The sequence below is a fragment of the Gallinula chloropus genome, assembly GCF_964237585.1.
Source record: "Gallinula chloropus genome assembly, chromosome: Z".
NCBI classification, from domain to species: Eukaryota; Metazoa; Chordata; class Aves; order Gruiformes; family Rallidae; genus Gallinula; species Gallinula chloropus.
In genome coordinates, this window is record NC_140089.1 from 14873981 (window position 1) to 14896219 (window position 22239).

General features: G+C 41.3%; 1 protein-coding gene across 3 annotated transcripts in view; it reads right to left on the minus strand.

Annotated features, from left to right (window-relative positions):
* Window positions 1-22239, minus strand: part of ELAVL2 (ELAV like RNA binding protein 2) — a gene marked incomplete at both ends in the record, with an annotated part of 47651 nt that overhangs the window by 21579 nt on the left and 3833 nt on the right. For all 3 annotated transcript variants that reach the window (XM_084278890.1, XM_084278889.1, XM_084278888.1), the window contains one exon: window positions 3959-4062. In XM_084278890.1, the coding sequence (XP_084135016.1) occupies window positions 3959-4062 (104 nt within the window). The remainder of the gene's footprint in view (window positions 1-3958; window positions 4063-22239) is intronic.

The following is a 22239-nucleotide window of genomic DNA, read 5'->3' on the forward strand; positions in this document are numbered from 1 at the left end:
TACAAGGCTAGGCATGTACCACTTGTATTAATTAGTTAGAAGCCTCCCACCAGCTCCTACATGCAGAGGCTGTGCCACTTCAGGCACTCTCACGCTGGAGAGATGGGGACAAGACAGCAGGAAGCTCAGCTCCAGTTCACCTGGCAAGGGAGGGATAAGCACTGCAGTAATGCAATCCACACTGTCTGTCCCCTAGGCACCTAAAATCTACAAAAAATCATGTCTATCATTCAAGCAATCTAGCATTTACATAGACAAGACAGATTGTGTGTACTCCTGCTACCCTTAATATTCTAGATGAAACTACCTCCTATTCAGGATTTCACACAGTCCTGCATCAGTTTAAGAACACGCTGCTTATTTGCCCACTCCTCCTTAGACAGAGAGCCTTACTACACTGGTTAATGCAGAACCTTTTTACTCCACACAAAGATATTCCTATTCAGATAATCTCACAATAAATGCACCTGCTTTTTCTTTAAGGAGTTCTCCCAGGAGTAAGGGGAAGGAAAACTACTAAGGATTTCTACTCTCCCAAGCAGAAGCCAAACCAACAAAACACTCAGTCTATTTTCTTATGACTATATGCAGGTCAGGGACACTCATGCTGCTTGCTCTTGAGTTTAACACTTGGGAAGAACTGATCTTTCCAGGACAGCCTAAATTAAACAACACAACACAACCAGTCACTGACAAGCAAGTGGATCCAGACATAGCAATTTACACCTTCACAGGTTCTTGAACAGAACAGATCTTAAGTGCTTCCCAGCAGCAGTTTTTTCCAAAAGAGAACCCACAGAAAATGTTTTAACTCTAAAATACAACTGGTTTTCACACTGAAGTTGCATAATTAAACACAGATCAAACTTTACAGGCAATATCAAAAAGCCTGCTAACCCTGCAAATAAACCACAGATTATATCACAGAGGGAACCATCTGATAATATGCACAGGTATGTGGTGTAGCAGAGTGGGGTTCAGTATCTAACACACCTAGACATGCCTTCAACATTAATGCAACATAACCTTTATGTCTCACCACAAGGGTGACTGCCTAGTGCTGTTCATAACCTAGAATTCTACTTAGATGTCCCGGGAAGGCAAGAAAGGAAAAACACCAGCGTCATCACCCACATCTGTCTCCTTGATTTTCACTCCCACCCTCCCTTTTATTTCAAAACAATTTTTTAGCTGCAGAAATACAGCTATTATTTGCATTAATCACTTTTCAAGGCAAAAGATGATTAAGAATCCACATACTAGCAGCATGAAGTCAGTCATCAGTAACACCCTTAAGGAACTGCTTAGCTTGATTCTCCACAACATCCTTTTTTAATCTGGCTATTTTGTCACCAGAACTTCCAATTTATCACCCTGGACAGACGTGGGTTTTTCCCAATCCAGGACATAAATGCAAATATACAGAGAACCTGTAAAACTACTGGAATGCAGACCCTTTCTGTTTCTCACCATCACCCGAAAGATAACTTCAGAAAGTCTGGAGCACAAAATAACTTTCCTGAATTTTGCCCCAAAGCAGAATACAGGAGAGACTGCCTGTGGGCAAGAAATCTGCCAGAAGCACATACTGAGCTTTCTGCAGCAAAGCATCTATCCATGCCTTTTATCCATTGTTACTGTGACACGATTCACCATTTGTTAAACAGCAATATCGTCACAAAGTGAAATACACTATTAAATCTGATGAATCCAGAGCAGGTAGGGCATTCCGATCATAATTAGTGCCATCTTATTTCTTCTCTCAGTTACTTTCAAGTGGCTCTGCACTGCTTTGAAGTTCAAACCTTCTTTTAGAGGTGAGCTTTACCTAATGGCTCAAACATGATCCTAGTTATAGGGCAGTCACTATCCAAGTGATCAGCTAGCAAACGTGGTTATTTAATGAGGAAGAGTGGGCTGGTTGGAACACTGACTGCCTTCAGTCAGACAGCTGTAAAACATGTTCAAAAGGCTGCATTCACTGACCACTTATCTCAAAATTTCAGAGCCCTAACAATTCCTCAAATGAGTATCCTCACTTTTTTGATAACAGAGTAAGAAAGTAGGTGAATGAAATAAGAGTTCTGCTTCTAGAAAGACAAGAAACTCAAGTTAGTAAACAAGAAGTACAAGAGTTACAATGGAAATGAAAAGCCAGGAATCCCCAAAATTAGTGACCTACATACTAGAGCCCTAGGAGTCCAGTAATTCATAGGTAATCACAGAATTGTAGGGGTTGGAAGGGACCTCGAGAGATCATCGGGTCCAACCCCCCTGCCAAAGCAGCTCCCCAGCTCCTATTGCACAGATAGGTGTCCAGACGGGTCTGGAATATCTCCAGAGAAGGAGACTCCACCACCTCCCTGGGCAGCCTGTCCCAGGGCTCTGTCGCCCTCACTGGGAAAAAGTTCTTCCGCATGTTGGTGCGGAACTTCCTGTGCTCCAATTTGCAGCCATTGCCCCTTGTCCTGTCTCCACAGACCACTGAAAAGGGGCTGGCTGATTCCCCCTGCATCCCATACTTAAGGTAGTTATAGACATTAATTAGATCCCCCCTTAGTCTTCTCTTCTCAAGACTCAACAGCCCCAGTTTATTCAGCCTTTCCTCATAGGGGAGATGCTCCAGGCCCTTAATCATCTTTGTAGTCCTTCTTTGGATTCTCTCCAGGAGATCCCTGTCCTTTTTATACCAGGAAGCACAGAACTGGACACAATACTCCAGGTGGGGCCTGAGCAGGGCAGAGTAGAGGGGGAGGACCACCTCCTTTTGACCTGCTGGCCACACTCTTCCTGATTCACCCCAGGATCTCACTGGCGCTCTCAGCCACCAGGGCACACTGCTGGCTCATGGCCAACCTGTCATCTACCAGGACCCCCAGGTCCTTCTCCACTGAGCTCTTCTCCAGCAGGTCATCCCCCAGCCTGTATGAAATGAATGCTTGTTCCTTCCCAAGTGCAAGACTTTACACTTGCTTTTGTTGAATCTCATCTGGTTTCTCCCTGCCCAGCTCTCCAGACTGTCCAGGTCTCTCTGGATGGCATCGCAGTGTTCCTGCGCGTCAGCCACTCCTCCCAGCTCTGTATCATTGGGTACTTGCTGAGGGTGGATGCTATTCCCTCATCAAGGTCGTCAATGAAGATATTAAACAGGACTGGACCCAACACTGAGCCCTGGGGAAAACCGCTAGTCACAGGTCTCCAGTCAGACTCTGCTCCACTGATCGTGACCCTCTGAGCTTGATCTGACAGTCAATTCTCAATCCACCTCACTGTCCACTCATCTATCCCATGCTTTCTCAGCTTTGCTATTAGGATGTCATGAAAGACAGTATCAAAAGCTTTGCTGAAGTTCAGGTAGATGACATTCACTGCTCTCCCTCCATCTACCCAGCCGGTGATGAGATCATAGAAGGCTATGAGATTGGTCGAGCACGATTTCCCCTTGGTGAATCCATGCTGACTGCTCCTCATGACCTTCTCTTCCAATTGCTTGGAGATGGCATCCAGAACAAGCTGTTCCATTACCTTTCTGGGGACAGAGGTAAGGCTGACTGGCCTATAGTTGCCCAGATCTTCCTTCTTACCCTTTTTAAAGGACAGAGTGATATTGGCTATCCTCAGGCAACAATAAGGAGGAAGCACATAGTGCTGTATTCAGAATATATGCAATACTGCTTTTCTGCAACTAAAGCATGCAACACGTTTTCTTTTAATAAAATTAATTCAATCTCACACCTAAAGTGTTCCCAAATCCAAAATTCAGAAGTTAACTGTACTTAATCATAATCTACCTCTCTAGATCTAAACAGACTACAAAGGACTAACCATCTGCTACATGATGAAGTCAGCCTGTTTTGACATTAGCAGAATGCTTTAGTTACACATGGATAGGGAATACAAATGCATCTGATCAACACGTCAAAACATTTTGGTTTCTTTCAATCATAATACTACTTACTTTTATGGTTTTAGTTTGAAGTCTCAATCCATTCAGAGTGTTGATAGCTTTTTCAGCATCCTTGGGTTCAACATAGTTCACAAAACCGTATCCTAAGCTCTGTCCTGATTAAAAAAAAAAGTGATCATTAATGTAGTGCTACACAATGGATAACTGTGTTCAAAAGTTATATAGACACATTGAGCAAAAAATGCTTATACTGAAGAACAGTAACTGCCCCAGATAAAGTTTCAAAGGCTCACACCACCTAATTTTTTTTTAAGGTTAGTGTTTTTAAACTAGCTCCCTCAATTCCTGCAGTTCAATGCAGAGATAGCTACAGTCAGTTTGCTGTAAGACTTTATTGCTATGCAAAAGAGGTTCAGGAGCTTGTGTCGTGGTTTTATCCCGGCTGAGAGCTGAGATCCATGCAGCTGCCTTCTCCTTAAAGGAAAAGAGCAGGGAAAGGGGGGGGGGGGTGTGAGAGGCAAGGAAAGGGAAAAGGAAGGGGCAAATAACCCCAAAACCAAGAAACTAAAAGGCCCGTGGGTTGGGATAAGGATAGTTTACTAAGATAACAGAGATAAAAGATAACAATGCTAACAGAACTTTAGAGCAAAAAGATCTATGAAGCTCTTGACACACAATGCAGTTTCTCACCAAACCCATAACTCAGGCCGTGCCACCCAGAGCCGTCCCAGAACCCGACTGTCCCCCAAAACTGTGCATCCCGGAGCTGCCCCTCCTCCTCCTTCCCATCAGCCCCGCCCCCCCCCCCAGTTGTACTGAGCAGGACATAATTGGCATGGGATACTCTTTGGCCAGTTGGGTCACCTGTCCTGGCTTCGCCCCTCCTTTCTCATGAAGAGCTGAGAAAGTCCTTGACTGTCTGACAGAAACTAAAACCATCAGGGTGTTATCAGCACTGCTTTCATTTTGACTCTCAACTGCAGCATTCCATCCGCTGCTACAAATGAAGTTAACTCCATCCTGACCAAAACCTGGACAGCTTGCTACAATCTGTTGGAGGCTAGACAAAGCAAAGGAACTTCAAGATTAAGATGACATTAACAAATCCACTACTCGCTTTTCAACTTTTAGCATACAAAATAGTGAAATTCTAGACCAGGGTTTGAAAAGCAAATTTTTCAAGTCCTATAAACTTCAAGTGTCATTCAGAGCCTCTCAGTAACAAGGAGGTTAAAGGCTTATTTTGTTCTTCTACTCAAACAACAGGTACCAGTCATGAACACTTTCATGTTTTCATCATTGGTAATTCCAATGATAGATGGACATGGACTATTTTTAATTAGCTCTTAATCACTGAACTACAGCCCATTTTGAAGAGTGTATTCTGCCTAAGCACTTTTTAAACCCTTGAGAATTTAGAAGTAGTCACCTCTTGACAACTTCAAAACCTTAAGTATGCCACCCTTAACCATCTGCTTTCAGCATAGCCCTTAAAAATAGTTGTAGTGCATCAGAATGCAAATAGGCAGAAGAATTTAACATGGTAAACAGGGGCCACTTAGTAAGAATACCATTATTCATTAGTACATATCTTTTTAGAAACACTCCCCCATGTTCCTTGACCAGTTTTTCCTCAAACTAGAAACTTAAACTATGAGGTCTAAAAATCAGTCAACAAGCAGAAGGAAAACATCCAACATATCCAATTCAGAGTGCTATTTTGAAAGATTAGTTTGGAGATAATAATTGATAAACAATTTCAGATGAAGCACAAATATAAAATTTATTGCCAGCAAAGATATGAAAGAAACTATGTTGTATCAAGTTCTTGTATCATATATGTATATATTATGTATTACATAGTATATAAAGAAAAAATTATTAAAATTAATTAATTGTAATTAAAATGAGTGGGTTTTGTAACAAGTTCACCACTGTGGGAACCAATAATTATGTACAAACCTATTGATCATAGTATTAAGTTACAGGACATCACTACTAGCCCATCCCTCCAAACTACCCAATTCTTCCCACTCTCCTGCTGAAAACAGCTCAGAAATACAAGTGTATTGTATAGAGAGGAGGGCCACAAAGATGCTTGAAGCACCTCTTCTACGAGGACAGGCTGATAGAGTTAAGCCCGAGAAGGCTCTAGGGAGACCTTGTAACACCCTTCTACCTCAAGGGGCCTACAGGAAAGATGGAGAGGGCCTCTTTAGCAGTGGGTGTAGGGATAGGACAAGGGGTAATGGGTTTAAAGTACAAGAGGGCACACTTAGCTTAGGAAAAAATTTATGATTAGGATGGTAAGACACTGGCACAGGTTGCCTACAGGCATTGTAGATACTCTGTCCCTAAAAAGTGTTTGAGAGGCCAGGTTGGATGGGGGCTTCTGACAGCTTGGTCTAGCAGAGGGTGTCCCTGCCCACAGCAGGGGTGTTGGAACTACATGGTCTTTATGGTCCCTTTAAATCCAAACCACTAATTCCACACTACATGGTATGCAGAAGTGCATCCAACATCAGCAATTTGGTGTTTCTGTAACAACATGGAAGCATTTCAGTCTTCATTCTCAGCACTACTGACATATAGCTAAGTCCCTTATCTTAAAAGTCACTTTTTCCTTATTGGTTTGATTACAGAGGAGCAATTTCTGTAACTGTCACCTTCATCACTCCCACTGTCTGCAGAAACTCTTCCCAGCAAAGTCTCCAAAAAAGAGCAACTTAAAGTAATGTCTCTTCTTGTGCATAGCTTTTATTTTAGTTTTATCTCCTGTTATAGAAATGTTGCTTTTTTGGTGTTATTATTCATCTTCTAGGAAGGACCCCATTTAAACTACAGCCTTAAAAGACACTAAAATCAAGGGAGAAAGCTACTTCATGTAAGGCTTTTGAGATACAGTACTCACTAATTCCAGAGAGAAAGGAGAAAGATGGGCAGAAATTACTCCTACTACCCTACCCCTCTGTTCATGTGATGTTTTTCCCACAATATACACACCCAGACCACTGCAGACAAAGAGCATACCCATCCCTGATACAAAGAACGTAATTTATGATCAGTTACTCTGCAGATACTCTATTAGTTAAGCTTGATGAAAATTATTTGACTAACAAAGGAAGCTGCACAAACTAAATCCATTCATTTACTCAGGTCAAGTTTGAACTGGTATCTGCAGGTTTATTCTGCAATTCAAAAAACCCTTTAACTGTGAGGGTTGTGAAAACACTGAAGCAGACCACCCAGAGGGGCCATGAAATCTTTATTCCTGGCAATACTTGAAGTCTGACTGGACATGGTCCTGGGCAATCTGCTCAGGGAGTACCTGATTGAGGAGGGGAAATTGATTAATTATCTCCAGAATTCCCTTCTGCCCTTAATGATTCTGTGAATTTTAACTGAGTTTTATTTAATTTGGGCTATCACTCAAGATTCAAAGGTGTTCAGATCTGACATTCTAAAGGCCTTGTTTGAAAAGGTTAAAAAAAGGTAAGGCTTCTTAGAGAGATTGAAATTTTGCCTGAAGATTTGTGGTTCAATTACACATCAATAATTCAGATTCAAAAAATCCCTTTCTTCACAGAAGCACATAACCAAGATGAATCTCAGTTCTCAACAAGCCATACAAGTAACTGGAAATTAAACCTGATTTTTAGTATCAGATGCTTGACAGACCACTCTAAGTCTTCCTGCTTGTGTTAAGGGATGATGCCTAAGAGGTTTGCCAGTTCGTATACAGATGGCTGAGTTTTAGAAAATCCAGACAAGCATTTCACAAAATGCAGCAGAAGCAGCTATTTCAAACGACCCCAGACATACCAATTACTGTGAAGTATGTCTGACAGCTGTTGGTATTTCTCACTTGGTGGGAAAGTGCCAACTGGGTTGCAAGATGTCAGAAACTCAGTTCGTCCTTAAGTGCTTCACTCGCATACAACACTGCAGCACAAGCTTACACTGGTACCACTGCGGCTGTACAAGCCAAATAAATCCATGTCATTGTGGATTTTGGATGAACAAGAGCAGCATTCACATTGCACACAAATTTTACTCAAAAGCAGATACCTGACCACTATAGTTCAAACAAGTTCTCACTCAGTGGAGCTTTTTCCACCTGCTTAATGTCTAAACTTTTTGCTTTTGAGACAAACCAAACAGAAGTTAGATGCACTTAAACCACATGATCCACCACTTAAGAGATCTAAAAAAAGAAATGTCATTACAATTATTAAATAACAGCTAATTTGTGTTGTCTGAAGACTGATTGAGATTAAGAAAGATTAAGCTGAATACTAATAGAAAATTGCTTTGGGCTCTGCCATCTATGCCTTTTCTACACCAAACTGCATGCACCAAGACAAACTTCCTGCAGAACACACTTGTTCCCGAGGCTTGTTTGTTAAAAAAGCATCAACTTGATGTTGGAAACATCATCACATAGTCTAGTTTTTGTGTCCAAGTCCACAACAGTGTAAGGAAAGAAAGAGGGTAAATCTGTAGTTATCCACAAGTTAAATAATCCTCAGATTCGAATATCTATAAAAAACAGCTCAGTCTCCTACCATTTTAAGACAGGGTCAGCTCCCTCTGGCTCTTGCCTCAGCTTTGTTTTTCCAATTTATGCTTCATCACGCTAGAGTCTGAAAAACCTCTGGCTTCTCCAGGTTCGCTATCCTCATGCTTCATCCCCTGTTGTGTGTTTATGTATTCCAAATAGCCAGTTTAGCCTTTTGTAGGCCTTCAAGAGTATCTACACATCAGTTATATAACCTATAAACATAACCTATAAACAGTAATAGGTTTAGCTTATATTAAGAGTTTCATATCTTTCTGTGTTATTAGTTGTGCCGGTAGGAAAACCCCAACTTCAAGGTGAAGACTGCTCACTTGCATAAGTGACACCCGCTTCAGAAGCTAGATGCTCAACCTATCAGCTGAGTTCTTGTGGCTACTTCACAGTACTAGTCAAAGCTGTTTCTGTACACTTTCTACTAGATGTTATGCTTGGGGCTCCATGCATATTAGACAATGTGGTGTAGCATAAATGATTAGCATAAGAAATCACCTGAAGTAGGAAAAACTGAAGGGAAACGATTATCTGAAAAGAATGCAGAAATGAATGAGGGAAAGCAGCTTGGCTTGAATTTTGCTTCAACAAAACCAGGTTAAAAACCCTAAACCCACACAACAGAATTGTATTTCAAGCCTGTAAAACAGGAAAGGACTTAACGCAAGTTGTGATTTCAAAGTTCATATTCATTAACTGCATTTTAAGCTTTACATAACTGACACTTGCAACAAAGACAAATTCAAACGTAAAATAGCAAAAAATCCTTTCAATTAAGCATTTCTTTAAACCTACAGCCACCACCAAGTTGTCACTGAGGACTGTTCAGTCTCTAAGTAGGCAGTCACAAGAAAACATGAACCAGTAAAGCTGTATGCTATTGACTTTAATAGGGGAAACTGTTCCATTTACATTTCAAGTTTACGAGTTTCATAACTATCACCTGACCACCATGTATCATGACAATGCAAATTAAAGAGTAATTTAAAGTTACTTTTTGTGCATTACAGTCAGTATAAAGAATGTATTTGTACAGAAAAGGGGCAAAGAGCTATTTCAAGCAACTTTATTCTAATCAGTCATTGAAAGGCCTATTCAGGAGACTGAGTTGAGATCTACGTAGACAGTAGGAAAGTAAACAATGTCATTAAACACTATAGTAGTACAGACCACAGTGATTCAGTATTTTGGACAGTATAGACAGACTTCACAGGCACTGGTCAGCAAAAGACAAAAAGGTTTCAAGTAGGAAGAGTGAAATAAACCAGTAGAAAAATAGAGGTATGGTCACAATGCTCCTGAATTTGCAACTGTTTTAACTTGAAAAATGTCACTTTTTAAATGTCACTTTTTAACTTGCTTTAAAAAGAAACAGGTTCACACATTACAGCAAAGTGAGCTTGCAAGAATTGAATTTTAGAACAAAAATTCATGATGGGTACTTACATTGGACTGGAGATGTTCCACTAGTGAAGAAGTGACAGAAAGATTGAGAAACTTAACTGATTATTTAGCAAAATACAAGCCAAGCTTAATTTTTCCTTGACATAACTCAAAGATTGTGGGATTAAAAAAAATGCATCACTGCACTGCACATTTCCTTGAGGCACAGCTATTTACACCTCCTAGAAAAGGTTACTGCTGAATTACTGAAGGCTCAAAAGCAATTACAAGCCAGCTCACGCCACTTGATCATCATTAATCACTTATGCAAAGCTCTCATGCACTTCGGAAGGAATAGATCTAGAAACACGGCAGATTTTTCTGGTGTCCTGTTACCACACAGTTATTCACAATGGACAGATAAGCAAAATAGTTTGTGACAGGAAAGGAAAGAGAAAAAAGTGCTGAAGCTGTCTGAACAGTGATGCTTCTTACTACCTAGGTAAATCCTCTGCTGGAGAAGTGTTCATGCACAGAACACTCGGTTGCATGAAAGAGCCTAGCTGCCTTAAGCATTCCCCAGTTCAGTGTTGGGAGACTAGCTAGTGAGACCTGGCCAGTAAGAAGAGATTGGGTAGGCTGCAACAGGGGAGGTTCAGTATGGGTGTTAGGAAGAGGTTCTTTACTGAGAGCGTGGTCAGGCACTGGAACAGGTCACAGCACTGAGCTTGACTGATGTCAAGGAGCGTCTGGACAGCACTCAGTCCCATGCTCTGCCTCGACTGGTCCTGTGTGGAGCTGGGGGTTGGAATCAGTGATCCTTGTGGGTAACTTCCAGCTCAGGAGATGCTATGATTCTGATCCCATGATTGTTTGAGATGAGAACATCCTATTAATTGTCATAAGTAAGACTCTGGAGCAGCCACCTGCTGATTTTATTGCTGGTTGCTGTAGTTTAAAGGTTTCCCTTGAAGTTCACTTCCACAGTAAGTACAGCTTACCTCCTCCATGTGAAGAGGGAGCCTAACATCACTTATTGTCAGCCCTCTACTTTTGTTACTGATTTAGAGATCATATATTCTGACACGATGAGACACAATTTTTGTTCTAGATACAAATGAAGTGTTTGCACCCTAAAAGCTGGTGGTGGCTCCTTACTGTCTACTGACAGTTTTAGGGCTGAACAGCTAGTCCTGATTGCCTAAAGTGGTGATTTCTAGCTTAACTGGACTGAGGGCAGCACCTGTAAACAGTAACAGAGAATTAAACAAGTAGAAGACAATGTGGCAAATGTTTAACTTTCACTAGTAATTTCCTGAATTGGGTTTGTGTAGCAAGGTTCTGGTAGTGGCAGGGGGCTCTCCAAGGGTGGCTTCTGTAAGCTGCTAAAATTTCCCTAGACTCCAAAATGGACCTGTTGCTGGCCAAGGCCAGCTCAGTGGTCCTGTCTTCTGTGATAACATACTTAGAAGGAAAAAAATCCAGGAGCAATTGCAGGCAGAAAGGACTGAGAGCATCTGAGAGAAACAGCACTGCAGACACCAAGGTCAGTGAAAGAGGGGGAAGAGGTGCTCTAGCCAGAAAGAGGGGGAAGAGGTACTCCAAACAACAGCAGACTCCTCTGCAGCCCATGGAAAAGACTGTCCCCTGCAGGCTATGGAGATCAATGGTGGAGCAGATACCCACCTATAGTCAATGGAGGGCTCCACAGTGGAGCAGGTGGGTGACCCTGTGGGAAGCCCACACCGCAACATGCTACTGGCAGGACCTGGGGCCCAAAGGAATGGGGAACCTACACCACAGCAGGTCTGCTGGTAGGACTTGTGACCCTGTGGGGGACCTACATGCTAGCAGTTTTGTCCTGAAGGTCTGTATCCCCTTGTCAGTCTCTTCCAGTCCATGAAGAGCTGCATCTCATGAAAAGCACTCATGTTGAAGTTGGAGAACTGTCTCCCATGGGAGAAATGTCAGGCTAGAACAGGGAAGTGTGAGGAGTCCTCCCCATGGCAGGGAAAAAGCAGCTGACACAACATGAGGTGAACTGACCCTAATCCCCATCCACTTGTGCCTCTGAGGAGGAAGGAGAGGAATGGGGAGTGAAGATGAGCCTGGTAAGAAGGGAGGGGGTGGGGTTTTATTTCTCATCACCCTTGTCTGATTTCATCAGTAATATATTCATTTCCTCCAGTTGAGTCTGTTTTGCCTATGACAGTTATTGATAAGTCATCTTTCTGTCCTTATACCATCTTAGGAGCCTTTCATTGTATTTCTCTCCACTGCTGAGCTGGGGAGTGTGAGTGATAAGAGTAGCTTTGAGCATCACCCAGCCTCCAGCTGGGGTCAACATACCTGGTGGTATATAATTACCACCTCTTAGTAGCTTGCTCTTCTCAAACTTTTTTTACTGTGTCTAAGCTTACTGTTTCTCTGGGAAATCCAGAGCATCTTCAACTGCATTGGAATGTAAAAGAAACTGAAAGAAATACCAAGCCTGTTTTCTTCTTTCCAACTACTGTTAAGGGGTTACAGGAGCAGTTAAACCAGGTCATTTAGCCCAACCACACCAGGCCAGTGATTAAAATGTTTTACACCTTCTCCTTTCAAACTCCCTTGGGAGTTACCTGCCTCAGAACTTTTCTTGCCAGAAGTACACTCAACCTTCATTTTCTTTGTCTTTCAAAGCAGTTGCAACAGCCATAGTGTGGTTTGTCTTCTGAAGCTTTATCTGCCACATAACAGATTACTACATGTGGCACTTTCAAAGAGGACAAAAAGGACCAGACAGCTGCCTTGAAGGCCAAGTTAAAGAGATCCTCCCTTTGTCTGCTATATCCATAATCCTAGAAAACAGGTTAAAGTGAAAAAAGCAGGACTACAGCACATAAGACAAAACTTCAATACTTATGCAGCAGTGTCTGTGTAGCTGCTCCCTTCTGTAGTGGCCAAAGAATGACAGTCAATTTTGTAAGACCCTGTAGTGCAGAAAGGCTGTGAAACACTTCTGCTATGTTTCCAACCTAGGAGCTACCACTCATTTTCATGAAGAACATCCCTTAAAGCCTGCAGGCACCTCAGAACGAAGATGACAGACTATTTCAGACACAAGCACCCAAGGCAGCATCTTTAACAGCTCCTTACTCAATACCACTGGGCTGGATGCATAGAAAGTTCAGACATCAAAACTATGCATTTCTGTTAACAAGAGTTTGCCTGAAAGTGCTCAAGTGTCATTTACTGTTACACCTTAAAAAAAAGGCAGACAAGTAGAAGCTTTAATTTAACAGATGTTAAGTAAGCCCTTTCAAAAGCTACTTCTGAAACACTATTAGAGCTGTGTCACAAAGGAGAAGTCCCCACAAGGTTACAAATGCACAGGAAATTTAAGTGCTGCATTTTCAGTAGTCTTGCAACGTTTTATCACTGCTGAAAGAATATTTTTTTCTGTGTGGCATCATGATTAGAGAGCAGCTGATTAGTATGGTCAGTTTATTTTATGACTGATTCAAGCATCTTGGTAAATTGCTAGGTCTTCTCTAAATGTTATTTTGAGGAGCAACATGAAATCTGACCCCAGAAATTTCTGGCCAAGGGCAAGCCTACTTATGTTCTGCTCTTGAAATCTACTGTCCAGTTGTCTACTGAATCTACATCCTTATTCTCTTGTATAAATAACTACTGCTGAAGATAAATTTCCTATATGCATGACAGAATCCTATCTCCCCTGACAAAATCCAGAGCCAATACTGTACAACTTCTTTGCCTGAGCACACAGCTGGTTATTTTTTTCATCACTGCTCCATTATTACTAGCAGATGAGTAACAGGTGCTGAGAAACCATCAACTTCGGTCCTCGATATTTCTACAGCTGGGATTTCTTCACGAGGGTCAACTACTGGAATTATTTCAACAAGCTCTCGGTACACGTGAGCTGCAAACACCCGCCGTTGCACAGCGCTGTACGATGCCTGGGAAGCCTTGCACACCCACCACACGAGGGAGTCCTTGGCTGCCGTTTCCCGTCGGAGCTACCGAATGCGCAGTGCAAGGCCCGAGCCGAGCCGACTACCTTCAGGAAATCACTGCTGGCGAATACCCGCCTGGCGCTGCAGGTTGCCTGGGGTTCTTAAAAGGTCCCTCTATAGGGTCTCCAAGACCAAACAGAACAGGCAAGCAGCAGTGCACGCACGCAAGAAACACAGCCAGAGCCAAACCGCACGCACCTGGCTGAGCTCTCAAAACACCCTTTCAGCCTGGACTCCTGGTAAGGTAAGGCTGAGTTCTATCAAACACACTGATTTTCACCTACAGCTAGGTTTCAAGTCCCACCTCCCTTCCTTCCACCTACTGATCTCCTTAACAAGTAAAGGGAGTGTAATAAAAGTATCCCTGCTAATTGAGTGCTATCAATGCTAATTATTAGTGCCCCAAACAGTGGTTCCATTCTGACTTATCACCCTCACGCACCTATTAAAAAGCAAAAAATCCAGAGCACTGTCAGATTTATTATTAACCAAATATACACTAATACATACCACTGCACTATAAATTTTTTTTTCTAGTACAAAAAAAAATAACAACACACCCTAATCATACTCTGGAAAATGAAGTCTGCATAGAAAGTAATACATTCACCTTCCACAGGTGGCAATCACAAAAGATAGGATTTTTCTACAGTGCAGTCATTGATTTCAGTATAGTGACATTCAGTACAGCAAACATTTCAATCTATTTCAACTTCAGCAAAAAAAAAATCTTACAGTAAAATAATGAATTAAAGGAATACAACGAGCAAGAACTGCAGCATCACAGAAGAAGTGATAATAAAGCCTATCTTCCAAAAATTACACATTGTCTGCATCAATACATGACAGTGAAGAACAGATTTCAGAGGTGAAGTAATAAAGTCTAAGAGCTCAAACTCAATGTCTAAGTCTCCAGAAAAAATACTGTATGAATTCTAGCAGACTGGGGACTTTTTTTTCTTAGATAGTTTAACTACAGCTATGTACACTGTCTTCAGTGCTTTAGTCCTTGAATCCAGTCCTTCACAGAATAGTCTATTTTCTAGTGAGTATAATGCATTTTCTGCAATCAGCCATGCAAATGTTCATTTTACACAGAATACTGTTTTCAATAAACTATGCATAACTAACATCCTAAATTTCTGATTGTGTATGTGGTTAATTTGGCAAAGATACACTATAGTACTGTAAGAACAAGTCAGATTCATGTAAACAGGACCAAGTCAGATCACAGCAACCTGACCTGAGGCATTCTGCCTGTCATCACTCTACCAGCGTGTGCAATTTTAGGAAAAACACTGTTAAACATCTATGACAACACTAGAAACCTACAAAGGATCTCATCTGAACTCATCTCAAATTAATACTGGGAGGGTGCCTCTAACAAGGCTGAGGAAGAACTGTTCATGAGGGCATGCAGCAATAGGACAAGGGCCAATGGTTTTAAACTAGAGAAAGGGGAGATTTAGGCTGAATGAGGAGAAAGTTCTTCAATATGAAGGTTGTGGATCACTGGGAACAGGTTGCCCAGAGACATGCCCCATCCCTGGAGGTGTTCAAGATCAGGCTTGATGGGGCTCTGAGCAACCTGATCTAATGAAGATGTCCCTGCTTACTGCAGAGGGGTTGGGCTAGACGACCTCTAAAGTCCCTTCCAACCTTACATATTTTATGACCTACCTAAGTTTTCAAACATCCTAAAATTTCAGATGAGAGATGTGTTCCCTGTCCAGCACACAAAACCATAAAGACACAGCACATCAACCTAAAATCTCCTAAGTTTCTAGGTGGATCTAAGCCTGCAATATCCTAAAGGCAAGCCGCTGTGCTCATAGATAAAATCAACAGCATTTCTGGCCTACAATCCAACTTGAGGAACATGGAAAATTGATAGACTTGCAGATAGAAGAGTAAGAAACACTCAAACCTTTTGTCTGTCTGAATTTGAAATTCAAGATGTTAAAAATGCTCCACAATATGCTAGGGTGATCCTGTTGAGACACAAACCCACAGAGCACTTGTGTGCCAAATTCAGGGGATCATTCAGATGGTGCAAGCTCTGTTTCAAAGAGTTTACTACATCTTCACACATCATTACTGCCAATTGCATCTGATTATAGCCAAATTAGCACAGTATTACTTTCACACAGTAAGGCTAGGAGACCACACCCAGACATGCAAGTCACTTAACTGCAGAACTCTTAGAACTACCTACACAGCTACAGTCTCTAACAACAGTGGCTGAAGGAGTAAGCACAGAACATCAATGTTGCTTTCTGCCTATTTAGCATAAACTATTGTTGAAGTTTCGAAGTCCTGCATTATGGCTTGAACTGCACTTTAAAAGCAGCCTCAGCAAAATGATGGGAAACATGAGCCACTGGGCAATCCTGAAGTTTAACTGCAGTCTGCTCACAGTTCCAGGAGATGGATTCTATTTACCTAATACCCTTAACTCATGCACCACTGAGCTTTTACTAAGAAAGGCAGCTTGCAAGAAAACACCTGTAAACCATGATCACTACTGGTTTTAAAAATTTGATGCCTCTTTCTCCCAAACCCAGTTTCTCAGCCTGTCCTGAGATAAGTGATTTTCTGTCTAGCAGCTGTTGCAGTACTGTGTTTGTGGTTCAGGTTGAGAATTTTATCAATCTGGTATTTTCAGTTGTTGCCAAGCAGTCAAGGTCTTCTCAGCTTTTGATGTTGCCCTGCTAATGAGAAGGGGAGGGACACACACAGCCAAGACTCAAACTAACCTAAGGAGTATTCTATACCATGACATTGTGCTCAGCATAAAAGGGCCTAGAGGTGGGGGGGTGTGCAGCTCCAGGACCCATATCTCAGGTGTTTTGGCTTCGACAGCTCTGAGCTATGTGGACTCAGCTGCACAGTTTGGTGAGGAACTGCTTTTGTGTATCACCAGTTTTGTCTCTTTTATCCTGTTCTTAATCCCTTCCTGTGTGCTATCATCTGTTCTTATCCCAACCCACAAGGTTTGCTTCTAGTCTGCAGCCCCACACCACAGCTGTAGGGAGGGAGGCAAGCAAGCAGCAGTCATGTGGTGCTCAGCTGCCAGATGGGACTAAACCACCACACAGCTACCGCTCTGAATCTGGAAAAACACAAGTTGAAGGATGAATGAAAAGAAAACAACACTGATCAAAGTACTTGACAGTTTATCTTGCCATACAATAGTAACACTGTGTCTGCAATTGAACAGCTTATAACAGACCTGCAAGTTATCCTAAAAATTAGGCCTTTTCAGGAAGAGAAACTACTCCCAGGCAAGTTCAGTTCCACCCTTTTATTAACCTAGCGATAGCCTCTTGCATTACATTTTGCATGGTTCTTCATGTGAGGAACATCTGCTGCTTCAAAGCAAGCTTATTAGTATCAGATACAAAAATCAGGGTGATTTTCCAGGTTCTTCCTCACAACAGGCAAAAAAGTCAAGGATAGAGGTTATTGTGGAGGCTAAGACTTACATGAACCTGATCAAAGATCTTCAGTAAGCCAGAGACAACATTAACTGAGGGTCACTAACAATTCACATGTCCAAATAGGAAATCTTGACCCCAAAACCAGTTGGAAGCAGGGACTGTGTGTGAAGATGTACACTTTTGGACTAGCAACAGCAAGAAGGCATTTGCTTGTGGATACTACAGGAGGTTGAACAACAATCATGTTCAAACATAGCTAGTGACAACCATGAACTGATTGCTATGGATGCCAAGACTTCATAACCATTGTGCAGCAGCTTTCGGCTTTAAATGCATTTCAAAAAGGACTGTGGCTTAACCTCCGTGAAGCCATAGGTACCAGAAAGATCAGGAGAAAGAGGAAAACTTATCTTCAAAAGCTCCAGGCACTCAGAAGATAGGAAAGAATTCAGATTACAAATCTCCTCCTGTTTTAGTCAGTGCTATATAATGTCTCAAATAAGAAATTATAAAAAACAAAGTGAAACAAATGATCAGTGGTGTAGAAAGCTTGAAGAAAACATGGCTGTGCCCTTGAGAACTCCAGGAATTGATACATTTACAAAAATTAAAGGCATCAAAGTTAAATGCAGTATTAAGCTGTATTTTTCCCTCTACATGTGGATTCAAGTATTGTCATTAAAATCAGAGGCTTGCACATGTTTCTTACGTTGCTTTCTACAACTTTCTACCTACCTCTATTCACATCAGGCATACTCCAAGACAAAAAACTAACAGAAAATAGTGTAAGTACTTTTCTACAGTTGTGCACTAAGAAACACTATGTCAACCAAGCAAATGTGTTGTAAGAACTGCTACTTCAAGTGTACCACGATGGAAGAAAATAAAGTGTGGGAAAAGAGTGTTTTTACATAGCTTTACATGAAGAAAAATAGTGCTCCTTGCACATATTTAACGTCTTTCTTCCATGTTGTAATATACTAGCTTCTTCATAAGGGATCAAATATGAACCAGTTAGGATCATCTGCTGCTTCAAGTCTTACTGGTTACCACTCTGCTTATGATTGCATAGAGAAGGCACCTGTTTTCTTCTGAGTGATACCCAGGTCCTTATAACCCATATGACATCCCTGGGGTGAAAGCACTCCAGGGTGTGTTGTATCAGCAACGCCACTCACTCAAACTGCAAGCTTCACTGAAACATAATCTTCATTATTATACACTGCACTAATCTCACAGCACAATTACCCTGAAAGACAGTGAAGGCAGTGACAGTGATGCCTGTAAAAGCCTTCCGATTACTTAAGGCCTCTAACACACACTAGTTTCCACTAGAATTAACATTTCTTCAGACTAGTCCACTCCACAGCCTCAGTGTTTGGGCAGAGTTCAGCACTGTCATTAGGTGTTTCCTCCCACTCTGCACCCAAGTACTCTATAGACAAGAATCTAACAGCCCACATCCCTAACTATGGGCTGGCTTGTACACATGTACACTGCACACTAAGTTATGACCAATGTTACTGGAATGGTTAGTGTTGTCGACATTTACTCAGCTGTCAACTCTGGACAACACTGTGCCCAACTCTTGCATGTTTTCTGTTTTCTTCTATGATCAACCCAGAATGCTTTGCATTTACCATGGTTCTTCAAAACTGAAGATGAGTGAAAGACCTTAGTATTAACAACTAAAACTATTTCTGTACAAATTGATTACAAACATGCTGACTACAGCTGCTTCAACAGCTTTCTGGAGTTGTTCAACTTCTAGTGAGTTTTTTTAGAACCATATTGTTCTAGACACCTGCTGACATGTGGTGCATTCTGCATTTACACTATATGCAAGAGAGCAATGGGACAATACCTCCAAGTATCCAAGTAGTATCTGCAGAGGGCAAGATGAAATACGCACAAGACATACCCTTTCTTATAAGGCTGAAGTTAACAGAAAAGAAGCAGCATGACCTCCATGTGCCCATCCATAACACTTATTTCTAAGTCAATACATTAAGGGTCACATACTAAAGCCTGAAGATTTTCAATCTGACAGCCTATTATGTTGAACATAAAGAAACCCTACTGCAATGTCACAGTTACCAGCCATGGACCTAATGGGTACAACTTTTGAGAGGTGTGGAAAAGGATCTATCAGGCCTTCCACCAACATGCAAGCTTCTCAGTAAAGCAGTTGGATTAAATCTGAAGAACAGGCCAACAACAGCAATCAGCAAGAATGTCCTCAGAATCTGTTAGAAGGCAGGAAGTTTGACAGCAGGAAGAAATGCAAAAAACCCTTCATATGGGGAGCATCTCTGCTGGTATTAGATGCAACAGTTGATTATTCAGCTTCACAGCCACATAAGTCTACAGACGTGAAATACTGGTTCCAGGCTAGATCTCTAAATACTTGCGGCAGGCATACTAAATCAAAGTCTACATATATTCATTAACACCGGTTCAAATACTGTCAGAAAGACAATAAAAAGTTATCTAAACAGATTATCTTTTAAAGAAAAAAAGATGTGCATTTTATGAGCATAGTATTATTATAATAAAAGAGTACAGGAGGTCTGAAGTCAATAAAAACCAAGAAATTCTGCCAAATTTATGATGTATGATTCCAGCTGTTCCCCAAAATCAGCATCTGAATTCCAGACAGTTCCAGTTTAGCTAACAACTCTGCAAGTACTCCCAGGTAAACGACAAATAAGCAAAGGCCTGAAATCACAGGGGTTATTCCACAACACATAACTAAGCATTTAATTTCCATATGTACAACTGAATTGACAGTAAAGACAGTGGGCATTGTACGTGAAATCTTTTTTGTATATTCAAGTTTCAGAGAAGTAGGTCTGGAAAATACATGTACCATACCAGGTGTTCATTTTGAAGTGTTAGTTTGCACTGTGAACAGCTGTCTTGGAATGAGTGGAAAGCTTGTGCTTGAATAGGGACAGTTTGATAACTAGACTGTATCCCATTTTACCTTCTTCCACATCAACTATTTTTAGCCCAATTTTTATAAAGATATATGCTTAACAGATGAAGTAAAATGTTATCTGCTGCTTTTTAATATCAAAAGCACTTAAAACTAATAAATTAAACTAGAGCAGTTGGTAAGAATGCACTTATGATCCTTTGTTGAGACCAGGGCCTTTCACCTATTGTAAAACTACGATTATTTCATGTGGTAGATTTGAACCTTGTATATACATAATCAAAAGCATAAATGTTAACAGACTCCAGAATATCTGGGTAGTGACTTATTCCAGATAATTATCTGGTGAGCATGATACATGGTATTCATGCCCCACTTCAGATGTTGCTCTTGTTGATGAGATTCTCACATGGAGAGAGTCTGTTCAGTATGCTTTAAAATCCTCATTAGTTTCAAGCTTATTTCTCTACCTTTGGTAAAACAGCAGCAATCAGCTATTTTAATTCATGCTGAGAATACTTTGTGTTTTTCCATTAGCTGAGAAAATAAACTTCACTTCAGCCTCCAATGCTGCCCCAGCAGCAAGTTGTGCACAAAAACTGCATGCTTGGAGATGACCAGGAGGAACCTTCTGCAATTCAGCTTTCTTCCCAACCTCCCTCACAACTAAACACTTAAACCAGTCATGGACACAAGGCTTTATGCTGACAGTGAACAGCAAGCAACTATCATCACTGGTTGAAATAAGTTGTTTTAACAAATTCTACTTCACAGAAAAAGCATTACTGGAACTATTAGAATAGCCCTTTAAGAAAGAGGTTTCAGACTGCTCAAGTGAAATTAAGAACTGAACTCCAAGGTACCTCCTCTTCCCTCCAACAGGTTTCCCAGGGGCAGAGGAGCCATCAACCTTAACTGATCTCAATCCTAAAGTATGCAGACAACTTCAAGGAATAGGGAACTCAATGCTGTCTTAAATGCACTGCAGTGTCACAGATGTGAACAGGGAACGTGTATTAAAAAGTGTGAGAATTTGGTTCAAAGGCACAGGATATTCTGACAAGTATGTGGGTCAAGACAGCAGCAGCAATCCTTGATCCCTCTGAGTCTCAATGTGGCACTGATGACCCACTATGTAGCAGGTTTCTTCATGGAAGAACTAGTGAATCACAACAGTGGGGTATGGTCTGGGACCTTGACAACTCCCAGCTAATATGGACAAGCTAGAATTTTATATTCTTTATTAAACAGTGTTCCATTGCCAAAAAATGGCTCGCCTGCATGTTTCATTTCATTTACCCACAGAGATAGTACCAGATTCCTTAGCATTCCTATACTACAGCTGTCTCATCTGATGGACAAACGGCTCTCAGTTCTAGCATGCCACAAATTAAGTTTCACCTCATGAAGCCACCAGAGAATGCTTTGCCCCTTATCAATTCTCACTTTCAGGTTAGATTGTATGAAAGGGTATTTCCATTTCTACAGTCACCTAAGCTTCACAGTTAAAGGAATTCACCACATATGTAGTCGTCATGACAGTGCATTAAGATAAAATTTGTTTTGACAAAGGAATTAAGCCGATGTAATTTTGAAACTCATGCCAAAGCTCTTCCTCCACATAAACCTGGTAGCAATACCTGTTCTGAACTGCAGAAGGAAAATCTGCTTTTCAAGAACCCTCTGCAGAAAAACTTGAGTAAGAACAGGGCTAGAACTAGAGCATTCACTCCCCAGCATCCACAAACACAAGGTAATCTTGCTCCAGGCTACTTAAATCAGAAGTATTGCTCCCAATGCAGTTATAAGGTCAGAAACATTTCTCAACCTCGTTTATACTAAAACCTTTTGGAACAAGACTAATGCAGTGCTTTTGCAGGCAGCTGAAAGTAGGCCTTAAAGCTGAGCAGCTGCTCTGATACATGAGGAACATCAGGCATATCTCCAATATCTCCAATAGCTCCAACCCTGGAGTTCTC